This window comes from Trachypithecus francoisi, unplaced genomic scaffold (assembly GCF_009764315.1).
Source record: "Trachypithecus francoisi isolate TF-2019V2 unplaced genomic scaffold, Tfra_2.0 Lachesis_group1, whole genome shotgun sequence".
In the NCBI taxonomy this organism is placed as follows: Eukaryota; Metazoa; Chordata; class Mammalia; order Primates; family Cercopithecidae; genus Trachypithecus; species Trachypithecus francoisi.
This window is the reverse complement of record NW_022681454.1, coordinates 4,750,757-4,768,936: the sequence shown is the minus strand read 5'-3', so window position 1 is coordinate 4,768,936 and position 18,180 is coordinate 4,750,757. Positions and strand designations below refer to the sequence as shown.

At 55.8% G+C, this 18,180-nt stretch overlaps 1 protein-coding gene across 34 annotated transcripts in view; it reads right to left on the bottom strand.

Moving 5' to 3' along the window:
* Nucleotides 1-18,180, bottom strand: part of ABLIM2 (actin binding LIM protein family member 2) — a 200,200-nt gene that overhangs the window by 156,946 nt on the left and 25,074 nt on the right. For 25 of the 34 annotated variants that reach the window (XR_004437783.1, XM_033213614.1, XM_033213618.1 and 22 more), the window contains exon 1: nt 11,715-11,852. The exons of the other annotated variants lie outside the window; for them this stretch is intronic. Coding sequence is in view for 24 of the 25 variants with exons in the window: in XM_033213614.1 (XP_033069505.1) it covers nt 11,715-11,739 (25 nt within the window). In the remaining variant the exon portion in view is untranslated. Of the gene's footprint in view, nt 1-11,714; nt 11,853-18,180 lie in introns of those variants that run through there. 34 annotated transcript variants of the gene reach the window in all.

The following is an 18,180-nucleotide window of genomic DNA, read 5'->3' as shown; positions in this document are numbered from 1 at the left end:
TTTGGGTCTGCCCAGTGAAACCACAGACATTGTGGAGAGGAGACAAGGCATGCCCACTGCGCCCTTTCTGAATGGCAGCCCCTCCCAACCCACGAATGTAACAGGATGTTTGTCGTATGCCACTGAGGCTTGGGGTGGTTTGTTAGGCAGCCATGGAAAACCAGAATGCCACCACAGTGACGGCCCCAGACATCAGAAGACCTCTTTGCAAAGCTTTTGCTCACATCATTTCTACACAGCTCCCTCTGTGCATGTGCCCCAGGGGCAGGAACCCCATCCCATCCTGCTTAGAAGCTCCCCCTCCAAACCCAAGGCTGGCCACCTCCTCCCTCTCCGATCCCACTTCTGCTATCACACACATGGGCTTACACAAGATGACCAGGAACGGGTTACTTGAGGACCTTGGAGATTTTGCAAGGGGTCTGTAAATGCATTTGCACACCATGATTGTCTGCAGACAAACGGCTCGACCTATGTTCTGCATCCGGGGACTACGGTTTTCAGTTGTAGGTAGATGCTGAAGGGACTTTTAAAAAGTGAAGGCTGCCAGAAAGTGTTACAAAATCCCCAGTTGCTTCTGTTACTGAATATTTCTTAAGCGATACAATGATTGGATATAGCATGAGGATGTGAGTTCATTGAGAAAGGGGTTTTCACTCTCTGGAAGGTTTGGCGGCACATAACATCGATCACAGCAGCTTCCCTGCTCTGGAGAAACAGTTCCAAAAAAATACTAGGTTCCAAATTGTTCCTGATCTAATTTCTGGAACTTGCCCACCAAGCAAAAAGTTAAATTTGATGAGGATAGCAGTTTACAGTTTACAAATCAGCCTCATGCATTTTATCTCTGCTCCTACAAAAACTCCCTGGTATAGACGGCAGGAGAGGGGACTCAGTGGCGACGCCTGGCCTCCTCACCATCTCTGCACAGGCTGGCTCCAGACCTCTTTAGAGACAGTAAAGTCACTTTCTCCAAGTGGAGGAGGCACTTGCTGTTTTGATCCAAGAAGGGAAATGCCCTTCAAAGCCTGGCGTGACCTCACCTGGAATCTTCACAGCCACTCTTGGAGGTAGATATTCTTTTGCCCGTTTGGCAGTTGGAAGCTTAGAGAATTTAGTGATCAGCCCAAAGCCACACAGGGAGGAGTGGCAGAGCCAGGATTCAAGCCCAAGTCTGCCGTTCTCCAGCTACCCATCTCCAGTCAAAGACAGCTGCCAATGACTGATTGACAGCCCACTGCCCCTGCCCACTGCAAGTCACACTCACAGACTCCACCCACCACAGACTCCACCCACAGCAGACTCTCCTGCTTCAGGCTCCACTCACCACAGACTCCACCCACTGCAGATTCTACCTACCACAGGCTCTACTCACTAAGACTCCACCCACCATAGGCTCCACCCCCGCAGACTCCACCCACTGCAGACTCCACATAGCACAGGCTCCACTCACTAAGACTCCACCCACTGCAGATTCTACCTACCACAGGCTCTACTCACTAAGACTCCACCCACCACAGGCTCTACCCCCAGCAGACTCCACCCACTGCAGTGCCCCACTGCAACCTTCCTTCCTCTCAGCCTTGCCTGGGCTCCACCCACCTCTGGGTGTTCCTCTGGCCCCAAAGACTGCTTCTCCCATGCCCTGTGATCACCATTCTCCTAGGCTCGACTGAGAAGTCCTAACCATACTGGGATGACTTTATTATCTCCTGGGCATGGATCCAGAAGCCAACTCCGCTTACTCTAGATGCAAGCAGGGTGTCCTGGCCAATTCCCATTGGGCCTCTCTCCTATGCCCCCACGCAGCATCCTGTTGGACCAGCTGCTCACCATGGGAAGAAATGATGGGCTGACCCCACCCCAGAGATCAACTGTAAACCTCAGGACAGTTCAAGGGAATCAAGCCCCAGAGTCTCTGGGCTTCATGCAGGACATCACAGCCAAACAAAACCACAGGAAGAGGAGTCCTGGTGATTTTCAGAGACCTGTGTTATGGTCCGGGCCAGCCCTGCTAGCTCCAGGCCACATGCTCTTGGGAAAGTTATCACCTCTGGAGCCTCTCCCTGCCATCTGCACAGGAAGACCACGGCTGTACTGAGCTCTTGGTGATGTGGTGAGAATCAGAGGCTGAGGCTGGGCACTGAGCCTGGCACATAGCATGAGCTCAACACACGCCAGGGCTCAGGGATCCTTGCACACTGACCGCCACCTGGAGAGACACCAGAGGACAGTTACAGAAGAGCACTCCACACTCATGTCTAGAGGCCCCTGAGAGCTCAGGCAGGAGCTGGTCCCCATGAGACTCGTCCTCCAGCCCCACAGGGTTGTAGGGAGGCCTGTCTTGCTGGAAAACATGGGGTCGGTCCCTTTTCCCTCCAGCCCAGTTTCTAATCTGAGTCGGCCTCACTGCGAGGGGGCAGTCAGGGTGATGGAGTCCCCAAGATAAGCTCTCCATGTTGGCAAGGTGGCAAGATCTGGGAGGGTGGCCTCAAGCACAAGCAGCACCCCTCTGCTTAGGCCCCTCCCCTGCTCAAGAACCTTCCATGGCTCCCCACAGAACACAGCCCAGACCCCAAACCAGCACTCCAAGCCTGGTACCCGCCTGGTTCCCTGACTTCCTCACTGCCCTCTGATCCCACACTCTTTCCCAAAGTTGTCCTTGACAGTCCCGGCACCAGCCTGGGCTCCCACCATTCCTGCCCCGGGAGCACTGTGTGCCCATCTCACCCGGGAAGACCCTACTTGTCCTTCCAGGTCCACGTCAAATGCTCCCTCTGTACTGACAGCGCATTCACAGACAATGATTGACTCTTGTGCTGAGCTCTGCACTGGAGCCTCCAGGCCCTGAGCACCTTTCTTTGCACCCTAAATGTAAGCAAAGTGTCCTTATTTTACAGATGCAATAACTCACCAGGTGAGGGGATCTGTCCACTGTCTACCTGGGCCCACTGATGGTGTGACCTTGAGCAAGTAAGGGCACCTCTTTGAAACAGAATGAGGCTCCGGCTTTGTTTACGGCCCGGCGGTGTCAAGGCTCCCCTAGAGACCCATGCTGAGCCATGGGAACAAGTGACCCAGCGAGCCTCAGGCTGTCCCGGGGACACTCTTGTCCTGGCACAATCACTGGTCTTAAACATGTCTCAGTGTGGGCTGTGGGGCTGAAGAGTGCCCCAGTCTCACTTCTGAGGTGAGGTGAGTTGGTGGTGCTGGGTATGGAAGAATCTAGAAGCCCAAAGAAGGCTGGAGAGGACATGTAGTCTTGTGGCACAGGTCTCGGGCTTCCTACTTCTTCTTTTTTTTTTTTTTCGAGAGGGAGTCTCGCTCTGTTGCCCAGGCTGGAGTGCAGTGGCATGATCTCGGCTCACTGCAACCTCCACTTCATGGGTTCAAGCAATTCTCCTCCCTCAGCCTCCTAAGTAGCTGGGATTGTAGGCGCCCGCCACCACACTGGGATAATTTTTATATTTTTAGTAGAGACGGGTTTTCACCATGTTGGTCAGGCTGGCCGCGAATGCCTGACCTCATGATCCGCCTGCCTCGGTCTCCCAACGTGCTGGGATTATAGGCATGAACCATCGTGCCCAGCCCGGGCTTCCTAGTTACTAAAAAAAAATCTTAAAATCACCAAAGAAAATGATTCCATTTGCTTGATACTTTGCACAGTGCTGCAAATAACAGTGACACTGTCTCTTAAAAACAAACAATCAAAACACACAATTTTCTCTTAGGCCCTGGCTCCAGGGGGCTTTGTTGCCTGGACGCTTTGTGAGGTTGGGGCTTTCTGGAAGCTGAAACTCCACTAGCCCTGAGCGAGGCTAAGGGGTCGGGGAAGGGGTTTCCAGCCCAGCGGGAAGAGCCGACTCTTCGCCACTCCACTCCGCTCAGATCTGGGGTGCGCCCTCAAGGCCTGCGGGTGGGGGTATCCCACAGCTCCTTCTGGCATGAAAACCCTGTGATTTTCCTATCTGGAGGCAGGGGCCCGTGAGGACAAAGTCACTCTTGGCCACAAATAGGCTCTGTTCACAGAGCGACAGACACAGACGGAGGGCAGCGGGGTACCTGGTGGCCCTAGAGCCTGAGAGGAGCCTGTCCTCTGGGAGGCAGGAAGAGAAAAACAGTCGAGTGGCCACGCTGCCCCTTCCTTCCAGAAGAGGATGTGGCAGGAAGCAAGAGCGGTGCCAGAGGGCAGCTCGAGCCGTCTGAGTGGGCCAAACTGGGACCCCCAGATGCCCACGTTTAAGTCCTAACCCCAGGACCTTGGCACATGACTGTGTTTGGAAACAGGGCCTTCAAAGGCATCGTTACGGTAAAGCGAGGTGATCTGGAGGGTGGGTCCTCATCCAATCTAATTGGTTCAGAAAAAGGGGAAATGTTGACACAGAGACAACCCCAGACAATCCCCCACCTGTGTGTTCTGTCGTGGCAGCGTGGGAAACCAGAGGGAACACGACACGAAGAAGCAGGAGAAGATGGAGACTTAGACGCCAGGAGTGGGGCCCTGGGACAGGTCCTTTCTTGCAGGCTCAGAAGAAGCTGACCCTGCCCGCACGTGGATCTGGGACTTCTGGCCTCCAGAACTGTGGGAGGATGAACGTCTGCCGGTCCAGGCCCCATCTGTGTGCTCTGTCGTGGGAGCGTGGGAAACCAGCAGGAGTGCGTCTCAGCTTACATTGCAGGTCTGTCCTGATGAACCCGGGGCAAGCTCGTGACATCACTAAGTTGAGACTTCACTGACCACACCTAACCTAACAAACATCACAGCTCAGCCCAGCCTACTGGAAACATGTTCAGAACACCTACACCAGCCTACAGCTGGACACATGCCTCTAACGAAAAGCCTGTTTTATAGTACAGTATTGACTGTCTCAGTACCGTACCACAGATCGCTAGCCCAGAAAAAGATCAAAATTCAAAATTCAAAGTATGGTTTCCACTGAATGCGTATTGTTTTTGCAACATTATAAAATCAAAAAATGGTAAGTCCAACCATGGTAAGTGGGGGCCTGTCCACACACCATCCCTGCAGGCGGGAAGAGCCAGAGCTGGCCTCAGAGCCCAACCAGGGACTGGCCAGCTCCCTGGTCACTTCCCTGAGCCCATTTTCCATGTGCAAAGTGGGACACTGATCCTACCCGAGGCCGGGCTTTTGGAGAACAGTGACGTGACGGTGACTACACGGAGCTGGCAGAAGTTTGTGTGAGTTGGGGTGGGGGCTTCCTTCCAGGGGCAGAGCTGGGAGAGACGGTACTGGGCCACCGCCCCTGCTCAGGCTGGCTGTGGGCTCCGGGCAGATGCCAGCCCAGCTCCTGCTGCTTCCAGGACTCTTCAGGCCTCCAGCCGCTGGCCCAGGTGCCCCCAGCACCCACTGTCCTGGAGGATGTTATTCCATCACCAGAAGAGTGCAGCCCTTCCGGAGCAGGGGGCATCTGGGGAGCTCATGGGAGGCGTCCCAGAAGGTCAGGGCTCAGAGCATGTACACTGACTCCCTGCCGCACCCCCGACACAGAGGCAGACAATGTGGCCCAGCCCACGTCACGCAGCAAGTCTGTGGCCAGGCCAACACCAAGGCTCGGGTCTGCAGGCTCCCAGCCCAGGGCTCGTCCCCCAGGGTCACATTGCCTGGAGCCAGAGTGGCCACGCTGGTCCAACAGGTGACCTCCTCTAGGCCTTCAGTGTATAGCAGATGCCCAGTAAATATGTCTCAAATCTAATAGGAAACAGGAAATGCGCTGAGTGACCGCAGGGCACTGTCCAGTGGTTGGGGGGGTGGGGTGATGATGAATAACTCATGTCACGCCATCTTTCAGTTCCTGTGTCCAGGCAAACACCAGGGACTACACTCAGCACCTCCACCCACGACCCAGGTCACGGAGCTGCAAATGGCAAAACCGCGACAGTTGGGCATTGGACCAAGACCTGCCCAGACCTCAAGCCAGCTCTTAACTCCCTCTCTGGGAGGAGCTGAGGGGCTGAGCTAGTCCCACCAGGGACCCCACTCTCTCCAGCCAGCTGCTGTGGTACATGTCCCCAGTGCAGGGACCCGGGGGGCTGGGGTCCTGCCAATAGGCCCCCAAGCACATACTGGCCACACCTCAGCTGCAACCCACTCCTGCCCAGGCTTTCGAAGATGGGGCCACAGCCTTGACCTGGAGACACCACACCAGCCTGGATGGGGAGTCTAGCTGTCACCTGTGCATCTCCATCATATCCAAATGGCCACAGAGGGTTGAAAAGATTCCCCCACTTTGTCCCCTGCTCCCATCCTCCATTTCCCAGGGGACACCCTCTGTCCTGGTCTGTGTGGGCTGTCAGAACAATACCAGATGGGGTGGCTTAAAAGACTGACACTTGGCCGGGCGTGGTGGCTCAAGCCTGTAATCCCAGCACTTTGGGAGGCCGAGACGGGCGGATCATGAGGTCAGGAGATTGAGACCATCCTGGCTAACACGGTGAAACCCCGTCTCTACTAAAAAAATACAAAAAAACTAGCCGGGCGATGTGGCGGGTGCCTGTAGTCCCAGTTACTCGGGAGGCTGAGGCAGGAGAATGGCATGAACCCGGGAGGCGGAGCTTGCAGTGAGCCGAGATCGTGCCACTGTACTCCAGCCTGGGCGACAGAGCAAGACTCCGTCTCAAAAAAAAAAGAGACTGACACTTACCTCCCACAGTTCTGGAGCCTAAGAGTCTGATATCAGGGCACCAGCATGGTTGGTCCCTGGTGAGGGCTCCCTTACTGGCTTGCAGATGGCCGCCTTCTTACGGTGTCCTCATGAGGCAGAGAGAGCACTCTGGGCAGGAGTCCCATCACGAGGACCCCACCCTCACGACCTCATCTAAACCCCATCACCTCCCCAAGGCCCCTCTTCCAAACACCATCACCCTGGGGGTTTGGGTTTCAGAGTGTGAATGCTGGGGGGACATGAACATTCACTTCTTAACACCATCCACTGTCAGACCCTCCATGGTACCTGCCACTTTAGTCCAATTGTTCTTTTCCTCCTGCACAGCTGGGACCTGTTCTCTCTTCACCATTTACCGATGGGCAAACAGAGGTTCCAAGCAGGAATGCACCTCCCCAGGCCACTGGGACCCAGGCCTCTCTGACCCTGGTCCTTTCCACCATGCCCCACCACGTGGATGAGGGGATGGGAGAGGGAGAAAGGTGAGGGGCGAACGAACCCTAGGGGTGGCAAATCCGCCTGGGACCTGACCAGTGGGGGACGCCTTCCCGGAAGCCGTGCCTACCTCCCCTGGCGTTCCCACTCTGCAAGCCTCCTTCCTACCTGCTGCTGCTCTCCTGGTGTGGAGCAGTCCTCTGTACGTGGTTAATGCCCTGAAAGCCCAGCACCGTGTCCCAGCACTGCAGGAGGAAGACCTCTTTGCCCAGGTCTGAACTCCTTAATCCTAACTGCAGTCCTCAGAGCATTCTTCCCCTGACAGCTGGCATCCCTTACTTGGGGTCTCTAATCCCTGCCTGACCCTCCCCTGTGCAGGTATGGTGTGGGCACAACAGCACCAGCCCCCTCTCCAGCTGGTATGAGAGGCGTTGTCACCCTCAGGCTGCTTGCAAGGGAACCTTGGCTCAGAGACGCTCAGTAACCTAGCCAGATCACACAGCCCTCAACTGGCAGGGTAGGGCCTGGAGCCTGGGTCTCTACGTCAGGGAACTGGTTTTCTGCCTGCCTGTCCTCTATGGGCCTCTATGTCAGAGAACTGGTTTTCTGCCTGTCTGCCCTCCCGTCTCCCCCTCAAATTCCTAAGCCTTCTCATGTTCTCCTGATCTGCTGACTCAAGGGAGGCTGGTGTGAGGGAAGCATTTCTGGCACGTCTAATTAAAACTGGCCGTCGGGATGGTTGGCCTGGAGCCGAGGGAAAGCCAGGCTGGGCAGGGGAAACTGGCCGCAGTGGCTCTGTGGCATTCGCTAACCACCTGCACAACAGAGGCAGCCAGTCCCTGACTTAAAGTGGGTCTCCTGGGGGCGTCACCCTTGTACCGACAGGATCTGGCTCACACACCAACGCCTACAGGTCTACACATGGGCAGGCAGGGGTGCGCTGGCACCCGGCCACATAGCCCAACTGGGGAGACAAGGTCCCGGCTCCACCCAGACAGGCCAAGAGGAGGGGCAGGAGGTGGCGTGGGGTGGGAGCCCTGCCCGGGATCCTTGCTAACCTCCGGAGACACGGTTCCTTTGGTTTCAACGACAAAAATAACTTCGTTTTGATGACCTAAGGAATGCTACTCATGGTTAGAAACCTAAACAGTACATCAAAATTGAAGGAAAATTTAAAATCCCCTGCTTCCCTTTTACTCTGAGACGGCCCCTCTTAACAGCTCAGTGGCGGCTCTACCACATGTTTCTGTAGGCAACAAACAAAACCACACACTCTCACACCTGGGACATACAATATGACATCGCATCCTAGAATAATTCATCTGTCTTCTCATAAGGCAGCGCCTCGATGTGCTTTCAGAAACATTCTCGGCGCCTCCACAGAGCCTACCCAGCTCTGCAGACGTGCTCGGTGTACACATGTGAAAGTCGTAACTTCATTGAGCTATAACTCACACAGCAGTACAATTTGCCTGTTTGGAATGCACACTCAATGGCTTTTGGTATTTCACAGAGCTGTGTGCTGATCACCATAATCCATTTTAGAGAATTTCCATCACCCCAAAAAGAAATGCTGCATCCTTTACTGTCATTCCCACTCTCCCTCTGCAGGCCCTGGTAACCACCAGTCTGTCTCTGTGGATTTGCCTGCTCCGGGCATTTCATGTGAACGGAATCCCACACCGCGTGGTCCTTTGCGACTGACTTCTTTCACTCGGCATCATGTTTTCAGGGAGAATCTGTGGTGTGGCGGGCATCAGTGCCTCGTTCCTTTTGATGGCTGAGAAATATTCGTTGTATGGACAGACACCATGTGGCTCATCCATTAGTCAGCTGATGAACTTTGGGGCTGTGTCTACTTTCTGGTGACTATGAATAACGCTGCTATGAACATTCGAGTGTGAATATTCTTGTGGACATAGGTTTGCATGTCTTTTGGGTAGATACCCAGGAGTGGAGTTGCTGGGTCCTGTGGTCACTCTGTGTGCCACATGTCAAGGAACTGTCAGACTGTTTTCCACACTGGGTTCTGATTTCTACACATCCCCACAGCCAGCTCTGGGTGTGCCTGTGATTGTGATCCAGCCATCCTAGTGGATCTGTAGTTGTGTCTCACTAGGTTCCGATGTGCCGTTCCCTGTGGGCGAATGATGCTGGGCGTGGTTCATGTGCAGATTCTCCCTTTGGGAATCTTCTTTGTAAAAATGTTAATGTAGATGCTTTGCCCATTTTTTAACTTGGTTGTCTTGATAGGATTACGGGATGAGAGTTATTCGTATATTCGAGATACAAGTCCCATGTCAGCTTGCTAATTTGCAAAGATTTTCTTCTATTTTGTGAGTTGTGTTTTCACTTTCCTCACCATGTCTTTGGCATCACAGAGATTTTTGATGAAATCCAGTCGTCTATGTCTTGTTATGATGGCTTGTGCTTTGGCGTCTTTTCTAAGAAACCATCGCCTGACCCACTGTCATGAAGATGCACTTCCGAGGGTTCTTCTAAGAGATGTACAGGTTTTTCTTGGTTTTACTATAATTTTACACGAATAATTTTACATAAATAGAATCACATCTACCTGACTGCGAGTTTTAATTGTGGATACCCTTGCTTTGCATGTGCATCGTGATCTGCAGTGTTGATGGCCGCAGGTTTGCCTGGGGCCTTGGCGCTGGGGCTGCCTCTGGGATGGTCATGGTCAGCTCTGCCATCAGTGTGATGGTCCGTCCAGCACAGTTGTCCACAGGTGGTGGAAGCACAGTGGGCCTGAGAAGCATCGCAGACTCAGCTGAGCTGGAGAGGCCTGCCCAGGCTCTGCCATGGAAATTCCATTTAGGACACGGACATTGTCACCTGCTGTCCCCTCTGGGAATCCATGGCTCTCCTCAGAACGCTCCAGCACCCTGGCCACACAAGCTCATCCTCCCGGGCAGGAGGGAGAACTCACACTCGGATGTGCATGGGCAGCCTTGGGGGACCTGCAGCTTGGTGCTTTTGGGAACACACTTACGTGTCTCCTCTTTCAGTTCACAACACCCTGGGAGGGAGGAGCCACACAGCCAACCCCCTTTTTCTGGGGGCCTCATGGGCACGGAAGTGTCTCTGGCAGTCCCCACAGTGAGGTCAGGCAGAGTCAGGGCTTGAAGCTTCATGGGTTGGATTCCAGAGCCACTGCCACTGCCCTAGCCAGGGCTGCTCCCTTCAGTAGCATTCCACAGAGTTTCAGAGTGTGAGGCGCTGACGGGGGAGCTATGGCCAAGAGTCCCAGTTCCCCTGCACAGGGCAGACCCCACAGGCCAGAAGGAGGGCACCAGAGAAGGAAGATTCTGGTCTGGCTGCTCAGAGATGAGGCCCTGCTGGGCACCAGGCCTCTCCCCACACGGAGTGGGGAATGTTTCAGGGGAAGGGGGGAGCTGCTGGAGGCCATGGCACTGTGTCAGGCCCACCGAGGCCCCCTCCCCTGTGTACCCCCAGCTCTGCTTCCAGGGGTCCAGGCTCCCTACTGTTCTCCCTCCCCTCCCTTCCCTCTCCCCTCATCTTACTCCACCTGCCCCCCTTTTCTCCTGTCTCCCTAGCCGCCCACATTTTGCCATGACCTTCACCCTACAGGCCGCCTGGTCAACATGCAGGATTGGAGCTATTGGACTTGCTCGTCATTCGTATCTAAGGAGCCTGATGGGCCCTGTGTCTTTTATGTTAATATCAGGGGAACTGCGGCATTCATGCTATTTCCCCAAGCAGGACACCGGGCCAGCCAGTCCCCACTGCGGGGTGTCCTGTGCACCGTGGGACACTCAGCAGTGGCCTGACCTCTTCCTGCCAGATGCCAGAGGCACGCCCTCCTGAGCTGTGACCATCAAAAATGTCTCCAGATGGCCAGGCACGTGGCTCACACCTGTAATCCCAGCAATTTGGGAGGCTGAGATGGGAGAATTGCTTATACCCAGGAGTTCAAGACCCACCTGGGCAACAAAGTGAGACCTTGTGTCTACTAAAAAAATTAAAAATTAGCCAGGCATGGTGGCGTGCACCTTAGTCCCAGCTACCTGGAAGGCTGAGATGTGAGGATCACTTGAGCCCAGGAGGTTGAGGCTGCAGTGAGCCATGTTCACGCCACTGCACTCCAGCCTGGGTCACAGAGTGAGACCCTGTCTAAAAAAAAAAAAAAATGCCTGCAGACATTGCCATGTATCCCCCTGGGAGCACAGGAGCACAGCTGCCCATGGGTAAGAACCAGCAGCTTAAAGGAAAAAAGAAAAGGGAGGGAGGGAGGGCCAGACGCTGTGGTCAGCGGGCGCTGGAGTCCAGACGCAGCTCCGACACCAGCACCGTGTGAGGTTGGACCAGACCCTTCCCGTCCCCAGCCTCAGCTGATTCACCTGTATAATGGGGGTCACCCTCCTCACCCCACAGTGCTGCCCGTAGAGAGTGTCCCCGAAGCCTGCACCCACTGGCGCCCGTGGCGCTGGCGCTCACAAGCTTCATGCATGGCACAACTTGACTGGACCCGTCCTTTCCCGCCAGACCCCTGAATCTGATTCATGGAGCTCACAGCTCCTAGCCAGATGGTCTGGGCAAAAGCGCAGTTCGGGGCTTTACCTGTGTCTCCCCCTGGCACTCCCATGGAGCGTGGCTGCTTGTGAAGGGCCAGCGGGTCAGCGGCTCTCCCTCTGCGTGGCTGGGCCTGGCACCCACAGAGGCTCGGGCAGCAGTGGGCCGGGGAAGAGCCTCTGTGGCCCACAGGTCTCCCACAGGGTCACGTGGCAGCTGCCACCCTCTGCCCAGGGAGAGGCAGAGCCAAGCCCTTCCCAGCACACTGAAATAGACTCCCGCCACACTATACGCCAGACACACACCTGTCTCCCTTCAGGAAAGGGGTTCTCAAAAGGCACCCGGGGTGGGGGAGGTGTGGTGGGGGTGGGGAGTGTCTGCTGACCCTTCCTCCATATGTAGGGGCAGCACGAGTGAGCTCAAAACCCCCACAGCCCCGTGTGCTGGGAGTCACAGCCTGCACCAGGGGTCCCTGAAATGGGGGCTTCAAACAACAGATAACAATTATCTCGCCGTTGTGGGGGCCAGAAGTCTGACATGAAGGTGCCAGCAGGGCCCTGCTCTCCACAGGGGTGTAGGGAGACTCAGGCTTCCTCTTCCCACTGTGGGTGGCTCCAGGCACCCCTTGGCATGTGGCTGCAGGGCCCCCGTCTCTGCCCCCACCGTCACGGGCTGTCTTCCCTGTGTGTCTCTGCGTGTCCTTTTTTGTCTCTTATGAGGACACCAGTCACTGCATTTAGGGTCTGCCCTCATCCACAATGACCTCATCTCCATCTTTACCGTAATTACATACGGAAACACCCAAACAAGGTCACATTCTGAGCTTCCAGGTGGGTGTGACCACAAGAAGACGTGTCTCTATCTAGCGAATCAGAGTCCAGCACCCCGTCATAGGATGCGTTGCACCTGCACACCCAGCACAGCTGCCTCCAGCTCGCGTGGCCCCTGCATACCAAACATGGCCAGCACCATGCTGAACACAGTTTTAGATTTTATTTAATTTTAATTCAACCAGGGGACCTGCTGGTTATCGATGTTCTCCCAGGCTCTAAAACACGAATGCACTAAACCTTCAGTGACCTTGCACAGCTGGTCTCCTTGCCCTGGCTCTCCAAGGCAGGAAAGAGATGAAGTCATTGTCTAGCCCAAGGCCACTGCCATGGATTGAATGTGGAGTTCCCTCCTCCAGACTCACACGCTGATATCCTGAACCCCAGTGTGATGGGATTTGGAGGCGGGGCCTTTGGGAGGAATTAGGTCTTGCAGGTGGAGGCCTCATCATGGGATGAGTGCCCTTGTAAGGAGAGGCCAGAGGCTGCCTCGCTCTTCCTACCATATGAGGGTGCGAGGAGAAGGTGGCTGTCTGCAGCCCAGAAGTCGGGCCCAGAGCCCGACCATGCTGGCATCCTGATCTTGGACTTCTAGCCTCCAAAACTGGGAAAAATAAATGTCTATTGTTTAGAAGCCACCAGTCTGTGGGGCTTCGTTGAGCTGCACCGAGACCACACATCCTACCTGGCTGTCCCTGGCTTTCCCCTGACTGGGCTGCCAGTGCCCCCATAGGCCGTGCCCATCCAGGGACCTGAGGCTGGGGGCAGAGGTCCTGGAGAACCACACACGGTGGGTGTGTCTAGGCGCTAGGGGCAGGAAATGTTCCTTTTAACATTTCCCCGAGTTTTGACATTTATAATTTGACATCAGAGGAAACACTCTCAATGCCACCTTTAAGGGAAAAGGAATAAAAGGCAAAAATACGTATGCCCCCCTCCCTCTGTCACTCAATCAAATCCCGTGCACAGGCGAATCAGAGGCCAGCACCCCGTCGTAGGATGTGTGGCACCTGCACACCCAGCACATCTGCCTCCAGTTTGTGCAGCCCCTGCACACCTGAAACATGGCCAGCACCATGCAAAACAGTTTTAGATTTTATTTGATTTTAATTCATTTTAAATAATCACACGTGGCCAGTAGCTACCATACTGATTCATGCAATTAGACTAAGACACGCTGTAAGACAGGTGTTTAAAGATGGTGTTTCTAAGATTCAGGGAGAAATCCGGGGCACAGAACTTGAAACCTTGACACCTCACCCCAAAGCCCACCACACTGTGCTGTCATCATGACTGTTCGCAAGCCAACTATATGCACATATGAGTCTCCTGCGGACACGCCTTTCAGCAGCAGCCAGTGGGGCTGGGAGCGGAGATGGGTACGCTCCCTCTCTCTCTCTGTGGCTCTGGGGTCCTGGGAGGGCTGGCCTTGAGAAGTGTCAGGGCTAGAAGAGGCCATAGTGATCACCAGCCACCCCTCTCCCCGTCATTGTATGGATGGGAGTGCAGGGGCAGCCTGGAGAGTTCTGTGCCTAATCCTGAGAGGAGACACCGAGAAGCCAACCGCACCAGCCCAGGACACGGGCCAAGGAGGCTGCTGGAGCCAGGCTTCCGCTAGTCAGCATGGCTGGTGCCCTGCAGGCTCCCAGCACTCAGCACTGCCTGGGGTTCCCACAGAGAAGGAGCCTCAGATCCCCCTCGCCTCCAGCCTGCTGTCCACCCCTAAGCATCGAGTTTATTCAAAGGCAGCCCCCAAGGGAGGCCCTGGTGGTCTCAGGCTGGAAGGGGAACACTCGAGTCTAGAAGGAACTCAGCCAGCAGGTACTGATGGCTCAGAGGGCCAGGGATGGAGACGCGGGATGGCCGAGGCCCGGCCGCGTCTGACACCAGTTTCGGGATGGCCCATACTGGGAAACATCACGTTGCTTTGAGGCCATCACGTTAAGGGGATTTTCTGTAATGTTCGGGGGAGGGGCATGTGGAGAGGTCGGCCTTCTGAGTCCTGCCTGGGCCCTCAGTGTCCTCCTGGCTCAAGCCCAACAACTGCAGTGGCTATGGCAGGGAGAGCGGGCACCAGCGCCAGGCACTGATCCGGGCCTTTCCACAGCTTTTTAGAGTATCAGGTTGTCTAAGCTTCCCTGAGACACCGTGAGATGGCGCCATGCTTGGCCCCACCTTACTGGAGCTTGAATGGAGGCAGCCTGGCCCGAGCCCAGGGTGTGCTTGACGGCACCCAGGGAAGCACAGGGTGACCTGACCTGGCCTGGAGGGAGCAGGGGGGCTTCCTGGAGGAGGTAGTGTCAGAGTCCAGCTGTGAGAGGGAGGAGGAATTGGCCAGGCTCAGGGAGGGGAGAGACAGTCTGGGCAGAGGGCAGTGCAACCAGGACTGGAATACAAAATCCGTATCGCTGGGCTGCTGTCAAGGCAGCCCCGAGGTCAAGCTCCCCGAAGGCTCTAGGGCAGGCTATCCTTGCCTTGCCCAGCTCCTGGGGCGGCCTGTATTTCCTGACTGTGGACAGCAAGGTGGCCCCAAGGTTGAGCTCCCCCGAAAGCTCTAGGGGAGGCTGCCCTTACCTTGCCCCGCTCCTGCGGCTGCCTGCATTTCCTGGTGGCGGCAGCATCACTCCAGTCTCTGGCTCTGTGGTCACCCCACTCTGCCTCTCTCTTAGAATAACTGTGATGACACTCAGGGCCCACTCAGATCATCCGGGACCAGCTCCCCATCTCAGCATCCTGGTGTAATCCCATCTGCAATGACCCTTTTTCCAAATAAGGCAATATTCACAGGTCACAGGGATCAGGACCTGATATGCTGGGGTGGGGTACAATTTCTCAGCTGACCACATGCAGCAGCAACTTATCTGATACTCTATGTAAGTAGCGAACAAAAAATTCACAGAAAACACCTTTACTCCTTGTGATGTGCTCTACTACTTTCTACTCAACTCACCTTCTTATATAACGCACATTGCTGCGACCCAGTAAACTGATTTCCTACCAGGGACTGGGTCGCCACCTGCAGTGCAGAAAATTCTCTCCTAACCTCTACAGCTGCATCCTGCCAGGGTGGGGATGAGGACGAGAACTATGATGACTTTAGTAAAAGAGGGGGATGAGCTGTTTATGCACACGGAGGGCAGGCAGGACTGACAAGGGTCTGGGAGGACCCCCGACCCCTCCCTGACTCTCTCACATGCTCTTAGCCACCCTCTGCTGGCGTCAGCACAGCAGCCTGCATCCCCAGCGCAGCAGCCTGCATCCCCAGCGCAGCAGCCTGCAACTCCAACGCAGCAACCTGCATCCCCAGCGCAGCAGCCTGCATCCCCAGTGCAGCAGCCTGCATCCCCAAGCACAGCTGTGCTGGCTGAGCTCAGGCCTCAGGGTGCCTGAACATCTCTCTGTGGAGGTGGGGTGTGCTAGCAGGATGGCTCAAGTGACACAGGCGGGACCTGGTTAGAAAGGAAACAGCGTGCATGGTCCCATGAAGCTGCAATCACCCCCCCCCCCGCCCGATCACTCATGCTCACCCCCTCCCCGGCACACAACCCTTCACTCCCTGACAGCCCAGCACTGTGGCTGCCAACCATCACGGGGGCATGGATGGGGTACAATTACTCACATCTTCGTTTCTGAACACTGCTTAAAAGCTGAGAAGTAATGAGATCAGACCCTGAGACAGGGTCAGGCGGGAGAGATTTTCACTGAGACTTAAAGCAAGGAAGACACCAGTGCTTTTTCAGGATTGTAAAACCTTAGGTTTAGAGGGATCTGAGACCATCCAGTCCCTGGAGAAGGATGTCCAGCCGTGGCCTCTCCTGAGCACTGGGCCCCCAGCCTCCCTCTGAGTGCTGGATGCCTCCATGGGGAAGCTTTGGGCACCTCACAGTCCGAAAACAGAATGCAGAAGGCCTGCCCACCGCCACCCTCCTTCACCGGCACTCCTGCCCCCTAGCAATGCCGCACATCATGAAGCAAGGCCCTTACCCTGCTGTCTTCCCTCAAGTAACTCAGTCCTGGGCCTGCAACAGGCCTCAACACTCCACAGCCCTGGGACCTGGGCCCAGCGACTGAACCTCTTAGAGCCTCAGTTTCCTCATCTGTAAATGGGGATACCACGGACTGGGTTGCAGGGAGACTAAATGAGATGATGCCTGTGAAAGTGCCTGGCCCCTACCCGGGCATGTGGCGGGCACTCGGTAATTGGCATCTTTGTTCCCCAGTTCCTGACTCGATGGATGTTCTGTCGCTGCTGTGACACAGTGCCACAGACAGTGGCTTAACAACAGGCATTTACTCTCCCAGGTTCTGGAAACCAGAAGTCCCGGATCAGGGGTTGTGAGGACAATGCAGGCTCTGGGGCTCTGGGAAGAACCTTCCTGGCTTCTTCCTGCTTCTGCTGGCGGCCGGCAATCCTCATGAGCCTCAGCCTGCAGCCACGTCACTCCAGTCTCCGCCTCCGACATCACCTGGCCTCCTCCCCGCATGAGTTCACATCACCTTCCCTCTTCTCCTTTCCCAAATCCAGCATGACCTCATCTGGACGAGTTCCATCCCACAGTGACCCTACCGCCAAATAAGGTCACATGCGGAGGTGTCAGGGCTTAACTTAGTGGGAATGCAATTCAACCCATAGTAGCAGCTTTCCCCTTTTCATCAGGAGACCTACACCCTGGTGCCCCAGCACATGTCCCCATTAAGGGAGCTTTCTCCCCGTCCCCTGTGGGGCATCTCTTCTCCTGCCCCCTCCTGCCTGCCAGTCCGTATCTCTCCTGGTAGAGACAGGAGGTCCCCATCCCACCCTCAAGGGCCCTCCACTCCTTGCCAGGCTAGCCTCCCAGTCTCCAGCACACAGTGTCCTCTTTGGGGCACACCAGGCCTCCCAGGTTGAGAGCAAACTTCTGGTTTCGGATCTGCAGACCCCAGCCCGGCTGGAGCTCCTCCCCAGGTCCCACTCTCCTCCTCCTGGTTCCGGATCTGTAGACCCCAGCCTGGCTGGAGCTCCGCCCCGGGTCCCACTCTCCTCCTCCTGGTTCTGGATCTGCAGACCCCAGCTCGGCTGGAGCTCCGCCCCGGGTCCCACTCTCCTCCTCCTGGTTCCGGATCTGCAGACCCCAGCCTGGCTGGAGCTCCTCCCTGGGTCCCGCTCTCCTTGTCCCTCATCCCTCTGTCCTCTGCACACGTCCAGGCTGCCCAGCTCCACCTGGGCCCATGCCCTGGCCACCCGACAGCATCTCTGCAGGACAATGAGCATTGCAAATGCCCCTTGAGAGAGTGATTCCCAGAGCCCCCTGAGGTGTCAACAGGGAGCTGGCCACCATGGAAACAACCCAGGCAGGTGATGGCTGGGCTAGTTAGGCAGTGTCCCTGTCCACACCACAGTCCTGAGTGCCACTAACACCAGTGCATTTGTCCATGGGGGGAGCACCTGTCAGGTGTCAGAGCAAGGCACATGGGGACATGGGGGTCTCATCATGCATGAAGCTGGCAGGTTGGGGGGGGTGACAAACAGTGAACAGTGACGTGAGTGCCCTCTGTGGCTGCTGCAACTGCCGTGGGCACTGGCGGGCCGAGGGCCTCGTGAGGACAGGACATCTGCACCAAGCACTGAAGGACACAGCTGAAGAGGGGATGGAGGTGCAGAGGCTCTGAGATCAGGCGGAAACAAAGGCAAGCAGAGGATGTTG